The sequence below is a fragment of the Harpegnathos saltator genome, unplaced genomic scaffold (genome assembly GCF_003227715.2).
Source record: "Harpegnathos saltator strain DR-91 unplaced genomic scaffold, Hsal_v8.6 scaffold144, whole genome shotgun sequence".
Classification (NCBI taxonomy): Eukaryota; Metazoa; Arthropoda; class Insecta; order Hymenoptera; family Formicidae; genus Harpegnathos; species Harpegnathos saltator.
This window is the reverse complement of record NW_020229922.1, coordinates 333,682-346,306: the sequence shown is the minus strand read 5'-3', so window position 1 is coordinate 346,306 and position 12,625 is coordinate 333,682. Positions and strand designations below refer to the sequence as shown.

At 50.0% G+C, this 12,625-nt stretch overlaps 1 protein-coding gene across 1 annotated transcript in view; it reads left to right on the top strand.

The window, feature by feature from the left end:
• Ets98B (DNA-binding protein Ets98B) overlaps window positions 1-12,625 on the top strand; it is a 44,606-nt gene that overhangs the window by 21,023 nt on the left and 10,958 nt on the right. The window contains exon 2 of the mRNA XM_019845208.2: window positions 11,449-11,846. Within this exon, the coding sequence (XP_019700767.2) occupies window positions 11,449-11,846 (398 nt within the window). The remainder of the gene's footprint in view (window positions 1-11,448; window positions 11,847-12,625) is intronic.

The following is a 12,625-nucleotide window of genomic DNA, read 5'->3' as shown; positions in this document are numbered from 1 at the left end:
CGATCTTTCGAAGGAAAGAGGGAAGGATGAAGGATGGGAGGATAAACGGAACACGGGAACCACCGCGTCCGCACCGACACACTCGCGGATTTATTTCGCGCGATAAACGCGGCGCTCGAGATCCGCGCTGTCTCCCTGGCCGCGCGAGGAGGCCGCCGCGACTGGCTCTGGCCCAGGTGTTCGTATATAGTCGCCCCGGGCACCCCGGACGCGAATTTACGATTCCCGCGAGGTTATCCACAAGGGGGTGGCGGAGGCGGCGTGTGCTCTAGGACACGATCCTTGCTCTCTCGGGCGATCCGAGGCGGCCGTAAGGCGCTTAATAACGCTACTTTAAGGCCCGCTCGCGCGCTGGACAAAAGCCGACCTGCCATAACTTCTTCACGGTGATGCACCGACGGCATTACCGTGGCGCGTTATGCCCCCATTATGCAGTATTATGTTACTATTTACGCTATCACGGCTGCCTATTTATTTGTCTTGCCTCGCTGGCCGCGCTCGATCTCCCACTCGATCTTCCGCTTTTTTCGCGCGACCACTTGCCCCTCCCCTTTTCTCTCTCTCTCTCTCTCTCTCTCTCTTTCTTTTTCTCTTTCTCTTTCTCTTTCTCCCACCTTTATTCGCTCGAAGGTAGTACCGCCAAGGAGGTGGTGATGACGAGGGATCGCTGAAAACGTAGACATAAATCGACCGTAGTGCCGACAAGTGGGTAATTATTGGGAGGATTCTGTTTGAGCAACAGATCGCGGAAACGATTATTTCGAACATGTCTGTATACCGCACTCATGAGATATCCATCTTGAAGAGTTTGGCTGCTTAAATTATCTCTTACGTGACGGTACTTGTCTGAACAAATTTTCTCCCGGCGATTATGTCGTTATCGAGTTGACCGAGATTAAAAGATCGCGATTAAGAGATTGCTAATAATGTAGGTAAATTATAATTGTGCGGAAAGTAAGATAATAATTATACATAATAAAAAAAATAAAAATATATATGTATAGTCATAAATATATATAAAATCAAATTAATTAGGTAATATATCACGCGCGCACACGCACACACACACACACACACGCACACACACATACACAATAATTGATCAATAAATTCGATACGAAATTTATCGCATGGAAAGTTGCCAAGGAAACGAGGGGCATGTTCGCTCGACAAGTTTCCCGTGGCGTTTCGGTACCGAAATTTCCGGACGATCGCCGCGCGAGTCCACCGTGGAGTCTCTCGTTATCGAGATCTCCGTTCCGTACGGCGTAAAGTTCGATTCGTTCGATAAGCCGCGAGGCAGCGGTTTCCCCTCGGGTCTCGCCGCGGAACGCCGCGCCGCAGAAAACCGTAAGTATCCCGCGTCGACGAGGGAAACGTAACCGTTACCGCGGGATAAAGCGCGCACTTAACGGCGGCGGAATACGTGCGCGAGAAAGAATAGGCGAGAGCGGGCGAGAGAAAAGGAGAGAGAGAGAAAGAGAGGTAAGACGCGACGCGACCGTTTGATCATTAGTGTCTGCGATATCGTCGCTTACCTACCATGTGGCGGTAAAGTAACCATCGGGGGTTGGTTGCGCTCGGTTGCACAACGCTCGTCCCCGGCATCGTTCGCGATTGCAGCCCGCCGTAACGTCGCGCGACTTCGCGCTCTTCCGCGCGGCGGATTACACGTCGCGCGGCGTACATTACCGGCGCATTATCGTCGAGAGCCAGATCAGCCACAATTTCCTCGCGGTTCCCTGAGTTCCCCTCGCGACGATCCTCGCGCGCATTCTCTCCTCTTCCTCTTCCTCGATCCTCTTAACACGTCGACTGCCGCGTTGCTTTCCGCTGGTCGAAAGCATGCACAGCTGTGACGATTGGATTGCCAAACAGATGCGGCGAATCAATGCAATCCTGTCTTTTTATTGCCTCTTTCCTTCCTTCTTTCCCCCTCTTAGGCAGCGCAGTTTATTTTTTTAATGCAATTACTCGTACGTAACACTTTACACGTAACTTAATGGGAAGCGGTAGTGCGTCTCAACTGACGATTGAATTACTCCAAAGAGATGCGGCAAGTGAATGTCACTCGGGCCACGTGTATCTCCTCGCCACCGGTGTCCCGTCGGCCCTTCACAGGGACGAATAACCGATTTTTCGAGCGCAATTAATTATATTTCATACGTAATTTAACGAGACACGGCGGCATCATAACGTCGGTCAGCGGTGACCGTCGCGGTGCTCGACGCGTTAACACGCTGACCGCGATGGGGACCACCGCTGGCCGGCGCTATGATTTCGCCGCGTCTCATTAATTTACGCGTAGAGCGTGACTAATTGCGCCTAACGAACTAAATATCGTGTTCGATGGGGAGCAATTTAAAAAACCAGCTGGACGTAAGCTTCAACGTTGTGTGTATATATCTATAAACTTTGCTTGTTTTCCAACTTCAGTTAAGGCTTGAGACAATCCAATAGGAGTCACCGCGGCGGTCAGTCAACGTATTAATTGACCAGTCTTATCGCGTTTTTCCCCTTTTGCTTGTATTTTCGTTTCGCTCTTTCCTCCTCCTCCCTCTTTCTCTATTGTTTCACGCCGAGCAGCGCGACACGTCGATCTGAACAAAGTAATATTATCATTTCGCCATGATTTTTGCGGTACGTTCTCTGATATCACCCAAAAAAGGTCAACTTTCCAATCCAGTTTCTCCTGCTTTCCATCTCCATTTGTATGTTTTAGATAACACACACACACGCACATATACGCACGTCGATGGATCCGACTCGGTTAATTTTTCGAGAACGCCGGCGAATCCACCGTCCGCGCGCGGGACTTTTTGCGTCTGCATTTTTATCCTTCTATCCTATTTTTATTCCGACGTATACAGCCTCGTTCGTAATATATGTAGGAATGCCGGGAATCACCGGGTATCCTTTACTTACTTGACATTCAAGTAATAACCGCGACATTTTGTAATCTCAATCGTCCCGGCGAAAATTGCCGTCGCTCGCTATCGCGATATTGACCTACGGCGATGATGAATGAATAGAAATAAATTTCGCGGCTCCACGTTGCACAGCCGAATCGTGCGCGCGCATGAGAAAGAGAGAGAGAGAAAGAGAGAGAGAAAGAGAGATTCTAGTTCAGCAGTTTGCTTCGTCATCGCGGCCTGCAAAGTTCTGCGATCGCTTCTCATAGCCAAATGAGCGATCGCTATCGTTCTTCTTACTTACTCGTTCCCCACGCAGCGAGTAATTGATTGCGCGAATAACCGCGCGACCGCACACGTCGCGCCGCGGAGAGCACTTAATTCCCAGCGCTGATAAGGGTTTTTTTCTCGAAATCGAATTCCCGCGATAGCCTTGCCGCGCGCGCGCGCGCGGTTAATGTAATTGAGGTAACGTCCACACGGAGAGAGACTTCCGCGAGGCAGCTGCCGTGAAGTAAAGAGAGAAATTGTAGCCGCTGATCACGCGGCCGAGAGAGAATAGCGCGACGCGCCAGGATAAGAAGGAAAACGAACTCTCGAGCGAGAACGACTCGATTCATTCATGTGAATGAAAGCGCCGATCGGGTGAAAAGTACGGCGCGACGCTCCGTCGCGAAGCCCGCCGCGCGAGATCTCGCATCTCCCGAAGCGTTTAATTGAGATATAACGCGACGGTGTAATCGAGGATGTCCGAGAGCGAGAAGATGCAATTACGATACGGGCGCGCGGCACAACGGCGGGAATATGGAATCATGAAGCGGAAAAACCTACTACTCATTCGCGCAATGTTTATCCGCCGTCGAGATGCCGCGATACTATTTTAACGCGACTCTCTATGACGTCACGTCGCCGCACCAGCGGGAATTAATCCATGCCCGAAGGAAGAAGGATGCAAATTACGTAACGGAGGGAGAGAGAGAAAGGAAGAAGGACAGAGGGATAGATGGAGAAAGAGAGAGAGAGAGAGAGAGAGAGAGAGGAGAGAGAGAGAGAGAGAACGAGAGTGTGCCTCGCGGCGCATAATGCCTCCGTTGCACTGTAATAATGCATAGAAATCAGATAATGAATGGCGAAAACACTTCCTACATATCTCCATTCGGCGAACGAATGAATAATCCTCATTCGCACGGTTCGCGCACTCTCCTAATGACGCACCTGATTTGTTCGCGCGTCTTGTACATCCCATATGTCGCCGCGTCGGTCGGCAAACGGGAACGATCTCGCGGAAAAAGAGATATGAATATCATGCGGAAATGCGTTTAAAGGTCCGGCCGAGCAAGCAGCTGAGATTGCCCCGCAGCTCGCGATTCCCTCCGTTCCGTCGCGCTTTTCAGCGTGATTCTTCTCGACTCGGCCGTACCGCATGTATGTATTTCTTCTACCGCGATTCTATTAATTGTGTGTTATGTAATATGTATAAACAAATCGCGCGCCGTGGCGCTCTCGACCAAGCAGGCGCGCGCGTTTTATTATAACCGCCAAGCGCACGCGATGTTCTGCCTCTTACCGTCGTTTCGTTATTTTTACGACGGACTAGGCGAATGTGAATATCTTCTCCCGCTCGGGATAACATCTTTTTTTGCTCGTCTCGCTGACTTGAGGTAATAAGAGTGTTAACGAGGTTGTAACCTGGCCGAGCTTTTGTCGTATATAGCGTCCTTCTGCGGCGACCGTCTCTCTCTCGAGAGAGACTATCGAGAGATAGTCATCTCGCGGCTTAGCTCTCGAGAGTTAGACTTTTTTCGCTTCTCCTTCCTAAGCAAACCTTGAGTTTTAACGGCCGAAAGCGCACAACCGAGCGCGTCTCAGAGCGAGGCGCGACGAGAGTTAGGAACGGGCGACGAGCTGGAAACGGGGTTTCTGGAGTAATTCAGCGCTATGACGCACGTGAGCCGTCGCGATACCGTGCGGCCGTTCAGCTTGAGAACGGCTGACATCGGTTTGCCGCGGTTAGCGTTAGCGGAATTAACTGCACGACGAGCGAGCCGGCGAGCGCAAATTTACGTGAACGCATGCGGTTAGTTGGAAGGAGACGACAAGCGGCCGCGCGCGCCTCGTCACGCTCCTCGTGTCGCCGGTAATTCGGTAGGAAATTCCTCTCGTAAATATTCCGGCTTGTAAAATTCGACGCAAATGGAAACTGCGCATTCACGGGACATGCGCGTGCGCATGCGTGAATTTTTGCGCGCGAACAGCGCCGCGTTTTATCTCGTACGAGACACGACGGATTCGCCCGGCTAAATATGGCGGTCGATTTTTCCGCGGTTTAAGAAACGACCATCGTCGTCGTCGTTGTCGTCGTCGTCGTCGTCGTCGTCATCGTCGTCGCATGACGCTCACACGCGCGACGAAAAATCCTGGTTTTCCACGACGCGGCCGACCTCGAATCGAGCTGGCCGAGACAAGAGCGCGGGAGGAAAAGTTTCGGGCGACGAAGTGACGAAGGTCGCGCGCACGCCTCTCTCGAGCTTCTTCGTCGCGTGTCCGTGGTCGCCTCGCTAATAACGACATTACCGAGCCGCGGGCGGGGTAATGAACGGGAATATCGGCGAGATCGCGCGCCGTCTCGATCGCAGGTCGGCAAATTTGCACGACGACGCGCGTGTCCGCTCAATTAAAACGCGGCGATCTCTTCGTATTTCTCCGTTAATTCAACCGGTTAATTGACCGGCAAACATGCGAGAGAATTGATTAAATTGGCGGCGGGATGAAGAGACGGTGTCAGTATTCACGAGCGGGCGGGCGGAAAGGAGGGGAAGCACTTCTCGAAACCAGATTCAGATCGACGCGGGATGTCGCAATGGATTTATATCAGCCGCGACGTACAAAGCAGACACGTGACGTCAGGATCCTTTCTAAATCACTTACGTCACAATGGAGCCGAGAGTGCTCGTCTCCCTCTCTCTCTCTCTCTCTCTCTCTCTCGTGAAGCGCGATACCATTGCTCCCCGCGCAGTCCACGTTCCTGTCCTATCGGCTATTCGAAAGGCACTCGATAAACATATCGAAGAACTCCGTCGGGTCGCGGTTACGACGTCACGTCACAAGGTGGCATGTCTTTCGGATTGGACGCAGCTCATCCTCCGGTAAAATCAGAACGTCACGATGAAGCTCAGCACCTCGGGCTCTTCGCGTGAAGGTTTCCCCGATGTCGATATTATATCGTTTCGACAGGCGCATATCGCCATTTACCAGAATCCATTACACTAACGAGGTCGAAAGCGCGATTAAACTCGTTTAAGTATCAGGTGCGCCACACATCCAGCTAGATGAAATCGCCGCGCGGCGCATCCAGGCGCTCGCCCAGCGTGCCCCGATTTCACCGATGTAACATCATACGTCGTACATTGTGTGATTCGTTCGTTAAATTTTATAATTCCTCAAGGATTCGTTTGATAGCATGCACGGACGGTTCGTACCGGAGCGGTCAAAACGACAGGCATTCGAAAGAATACGTGATGCAGGGGGAAAAAGGTTTCTCCATCTCTCTTAGTTTCGTCTTCAACATCGTTTAGAAACGTAAAACGCAGCAATATAAAATATAAAAAAGTCTGAATAATTTTTTAGAAATTACAAAGAAGTCACTTCGTCGGTAATTCCAATATTGAAGAGCGAAATTCGAGAGTGAAACATGGGGGTTGATTAACCTTTAGATTACCGCAGTTGTTTTCTTCGACTTTTTTATTTTAAGTATTAGAACTTTATTATTAACATCATTAGGTTGAATGACGAAAAAGGTGGCGCCACTTTCGCGCCAATATATCGGTTTCCGGTCGTCTAAAGGTTAAAAACCTAGACAATCTTAGACAAAATATCTAATTTGTAAGGAAATAACGCTACAAACAATGAAACGTATGAACAATGTACGTTGTATTCAGTGAGCAAAGATAAGAAGGTGCGCTTCGCGTTTTATCGTGATCGAGCATTTTCGAACGCGCATCTCGTGGATTCTGACACTTTTTACAGCCGTCTATTAATTTTGCATCTTCTTGGCTTTTTTCCCTCCTCCTCTTCCTCCTCTCTCTCTCTCTCTCTCTCTCTCTCTCTGTCTCTCTCGAAGCACGGAATGCATATTCAAATGCCGCGAGTCTGATAGACGGTGCACGCAGATATTTTTACGACGAGTGAGAGGAAACCGCGGTCTTCTCGAGTCTCCCGAGAAGAGTGCGCTCGCGCCTCGTTCGTCAATTTCTCGGTCGCTCGGTGTTATCGAAGGTCGCGATTTCTCGCCCAAAATGTCAGCGCGCGCGTCCAAAGTCTGAGGAGCGAGATCGTGAAAAGCTCGGTTCGTTACGAAACGGCACACGACCCGATAACTCGCGCGTTATCGCGAGCAATTGCCGAGCTGCGTTTCGTTAACGATAATTCTCTGTCATGTTGCGACACGACGAACGTTGAAACGTCGCCGTCTCCTTCTCCCGCTCTCTCACTCTCCTTTTCGTTATGTAATGTCATTCGGTGGAGGTGTGTTCGCGACGAAACAATAATTCATGCCACTTTATCGATCTTCCAGTGCGACCGAGCACGCTTCTCACGAGCGACTTCGCCGATAACGATTGGCGTTAACCCCTTCGCGATCCTGCGTCGACGTGATAAAATTCGCGATAATTCTATATATACACGCCGGACAATGGAAAAATTTGTGACTGTTATTTGCGAACTGTAATCCTCGTCTCTCTCGACACGAAACATTAATTTTCGCAATTTCTTTAGGGAGGGGAGTTTGTTTAATCGAATATTGCTTTCATTTACCAAAGGTGTGCGATATTCTGCTGAGCGACAATTTAACTTTAAGAAGAGAGCTGGTCGAGAAACAATCGAGTGTAAAATTTACAAAGGAACTATTACAATTAATTGTATCCTTCTCCTTGGTATTACTAGAGTTGGTACCTCTTCTCCGCTACATCGCTCCTCCTCCCATCTCTCTTCCAGATGTATCTATTTATCCGTCTATCTGCCTATCTCTATCTCGCTTCCTATCTATTTAAGAGCGAATTTAAGAGTCAAAGAGGAACACAGCGGCGGGGTATCAAATGTACCGCGCGGCGATGTAGCACTCGCGCATAAATTACGGTGTTTAAACAGAACGACGATCTCTCGAAAATTATGAGGTCGGCCCGTGACTCCTGTGGAATCCCGTGTTTTGCGCACGGAAGGGGAGAACGGAGCTGCACCGGCGATTAGTCGAACGGGTGACGTCAATAGCTTGTCTTTGCGAAAGGCACGAGAGGCAGGTGGCGAAAAATCCAAGGAGAACCATTAAGGCTTTCCGCAGCGCCGAGAGAGAGAGAGAGAGAGAGAGAGAGAGAGAGAGAGAGAGAGTTCTCGCGCGCGCGTTTGCTTGCGAAAATATTCACTTGAACGCTGCGAAATAGGAACATGGGATAATACACTTCGGTGCGGCGCTTATCCCGACGCGTGACGAAGGTCTCCGTACACTCTCGGGCCGAAACATCAGCCGAGAGACGTCGCGTCTCTCGGAATCCGGCCCTCTGAAAGTGCGAAGGCACCTGGCCGGGTCGGCAGGACGAGCCGCAGAATATTTCCGCTGTCTTGCGAGTCGTCTCGCGCGGCGAGTCGGTCTCGTGGTTTCGCGCGGAAATCCAGGAAGGTTCTCTTCCCGGTGAGGGGTGCATCGTTCTCTCAGATGCCATCAGTATATAGATAAACATTCTCTTTCTCCTCGGAACCTTTCGAGAGGAGGCCCCTCGCCAGAAGAGAGAGAGAGAGAGAGAGAGAGAGAGAGAGAGAGAGAGAGAGAGGGGGGGAGAGAGAGAGAGAGGGCAGCAAGTTTGCTCGCGCTCGTCGTGTCTCTCCCTCTCTCTGTTTCTCGCGCTCTCTCCGGAGAGCTCTCCTATCCTCTCGGTGCGCTCGCACGCTCGCGCGCGCGCTCGCCCGCGCGAGCGTGCGTTCACGTGGACGCGCATACAGTCTTCTCCCGTGCTCGTGCGATCAAGGTGGGGGAGGGTATTGTGTCTTTTCGTTGTCTGTGAGAGCCCTGTGCCTGCGCGCGAGCGCGTACGTGTGTCTGTGGGCATAATCGTTTATTTCGCGTCGACCTTTGCGGGGCACTACGTCAAAATGTCAGATGCGACCCCGCCTGAGCGCAGGGAAGATGCACTGGGAACGCTGTAATGGGCTTACAAAGCGTAACAAACTGATGCGAGGTCAAACACACGACGGGCAATAAACACACGTAGAGATAAATGGGCCCTTAAGGTGCACCACACCGGGCCTGCCGGGAGGGAGGAGAGTGTTTCGTCTCTCGACGCGTATCTCTCGACGTTTTGTTTGCCTCATGCACGCGCGCGCGATACATATATATATATATATATATATATAGAGAGAGAGAGAGAGAGAGAGAGAGAGAGAGACAGTGAGATGAGCGCGAGATCGAAACCACTTAGCCTCTCTCTAGGATCTAGGATCTCTCATTAGCATTTCCAGAAATCAACGTTTTCCTTCTGCGCGGCTGTGCGACTGTTCGTCACCCAAAGGACACTCAAAAGACACCCACTTTGGGAGATTTCACATATTTGCATCCGAGGAGCATCCAAATGGAATGTTCCCCTACCGTGCGTGTCTCCTTACGTCGTTCTTTTGCGACAACGCATTTCTTCCCAAATCTACGCGGATGTCTTTCTCGCGGATGTCGTTCGCGAGGATGTTTCTCGCGAGTTGCTTCTCGAATCGCCGTTTCGCTCAATGGTATTTCCGAGAATAAACATTTCTCCTTCCTACGGCAATAAATACTTTCAAAAGGCACAGACATTTTTCCACATCTCAAGATACATCCAACTAGCATCTCCGGAAATGAAAATTCTCCTTTCCTGCGACCACGAGTTGTTTTAAAACGTACTCATTTTTCAACGCATTTCAAGACGCATCTAGATTGTTTTTAATTTCTTCTTTTCCTACGTCACCCCAACGTTGCTTCGCACGCGTCGCTCTCCGGATTTGCTGAAAATTATTTCCTTCGTTTTCTTTTCGAGGAGATCGTTGTGGATTTCCCTCGCAATTGCCTTCTAATCGAAATCGCGTCTGCTGCATCGGTCTTAAATCTCTCCCTTGAACTTTCTCGCCGCGTGACGGTCTCCTGGATTTTATTATATTACAAATTTACGGTCACTCCTCCGAGAAAGGCGCTCTGCGCTCGGCGGAACGATAGACCGCGAGCAGCGTCGCCGCGCTCGGCAGAGGGATGCGCGCGGCGCGGCGCGGCGCGGCGCGAAGCGGCGCGATCGCCGTGAGCGACTCGCGCGGCGTAACAAACTGACGCGGGGTCAAACGCACGACGGGCAATAAACACGCTGAAAGATAAACGGGCAATTGGGTCCACCGAGGCCCCGGTCGCGGGGAAAGTGTTCCGTCCGCGGATACCGCGGATGCTGAGCGCGCCCCGCGTAGTTTTCGCTTTCGCGGATCGATATGAGGAGCAGCCTGTGCGCCGCAACGCGGTGACTCTTGCAAAAAAGACGGGTTTTACTGCCGTTCCTATACGCTTTATAACATGTCCGCGTCCGCCTTTACGATCCGGCTGGCGAATAGTTAACGACTCGTCACTCGTTATCGCTGCTACTCCGCGCGAATTGTTTACGTTATCGACGCCGCTACGAGTCGAGGAGATTTATATCGAAAAATTCTGATCCGTCTGCGATCCGCGAGATGTCTGATCATCCTCGCCAAAAGCTGTGGTCAAGATTGCGACACTTTTACGATGGTGATGAGCCGCAGAAAACGGTATCCAATTATCGAAAAGTAGATTCTCCTCTTGGATACGGACGCATTGCGAAATCCGTCGACACGGAGAGTGTCGCAACCTTCTTGCCGCCTTCTTATTATACGGTGATGGTGATAATGAACATCTGCAAATATGCAATTCGGAGGCAAATACAAAATGTGTAGTAATATACGATATATTTATTCATAAATAGTAATAATTTTAATTTTATCGGACGCTACACACATGAGTGAGGAAAGCAAGAACGATCAAATAGCAAAATATAGAATACGACTAAAAAGCGAGGATAAAGGTTGTTATTGCCGCTTTGCCTAATATAACGTGCATATATTACACACACACACATACACACACACACACACACACACACACGCATACATAATACGCTTTCGACGACCGTGAAAAAGATGCGAGATGCAAGGACTCGCGTTCCCATTTCGTTTCGTTTTTTCGTGCCCGCCGCAAGATCGCAACGCCGAGATCGTTACCGCGACGCGCTCCTCTCCATTGTGTGTTGACGATGGCCGGCACCACTAATCGCGCTCTAATTGCGCACATCACCGCCCAGAACCCGAGCCCAAGAAAGATACTCTCCGGTCTCGATCTAGCCTTGGCGCCGCGAGACACGCTCGTCTCGCTCCTCGCGCCCCACGCCGCTTTCTCTCGTCGACATTTTTTGCTGGCCGACCACCGAACGAACGATAATGTACGATCTGCGATCTTGAATTCTTCCAGATGCCGCAGACGGTACCGACCGCGGCCGGTTACTCGCCGTCGTTCGACTACAGCACCTTTCAGTTCGACCTGTCGCTCTTGCCGGATGATTACAACCCGACCGGCGGCGGCCAAGTCGGCTTGAAGAGCTTGCAAATCAAGCAGGAGGCGCGCTCGCCGCGTCCAGGATCACCCACGATCTACCAGAGCCCGCCGTATCATCAGAACAACGGCGAGCTGCCGTTGTCGCCTAACTACTCGCGCGAAGGATCCTCGCCGGGGTATCCGACGAGCCCCTACTACGTGCCCAGGAGCCCCCAGAGCGCCCAGTTTTATCCCACCAGCCCGGAACCGTCGGCCAAGCAGCCGGTCAAGAGAGAGAAGAGCCTCGACCTCTTGGCCATCCTTCAGGAATCTAGGTAGGTCCTCTTCGGTAGAGAGATCCTTGCGTCGCGAATTGTCGTTACTCTAAACTAGGAGGCAAAAGAACGGTCAGTAAAATTATAGTTTTCGGCATCAACTGCATCTTCTTGCTGTTCCAACGGAAAGGTAATAGCAGTCTTACGCGTGTAAGAGGTTATTGCTAATAACATAGTAACGTTCACTACAAAAATGATGTTCCCAACTATAATTCTCTCGCTACACGATAATTGCAAGTATACCAAACACTTTTCTCTCAATGAACATAACCGCTACATAATGAACATAATTTTATTATATACATTTTTACACATTTATACATTTTTTACAATCTATTCTATATATATTTTATGGTTGTAAGTATGGCTCTAAAAGAAATTTTAATCTTAAATTTATTATATATTATATTAAGCAATATATTAATAAATATAATTTCGATGTACAAAATAAAATTTTAATTTTAACAATAAGAATTAGAATTTTATATGTTACAAATATCGAGCACTTTTCTCATGGTAAATTTTTTATAGGATTACCCAGCCGTGATTCCTCGTTGGCGCAAACATGACGGGAGTATTTCGTCAATCAGTTCGATACTTCTGGTTGATAGCTCTTGCGTAAAATATTCGTCTTACGTAAAATCTGGTCCTCGGCGATCACTCGGTTAGGCAAACGCAGCTCACATACGACCACGTTTAGCCTCTTCATGAGCAATCTTCGATTCTGACTCATATTTCTCGGGTTCTCCGTCTCTCGCTTTCGTCTCTCCATCTCCTAA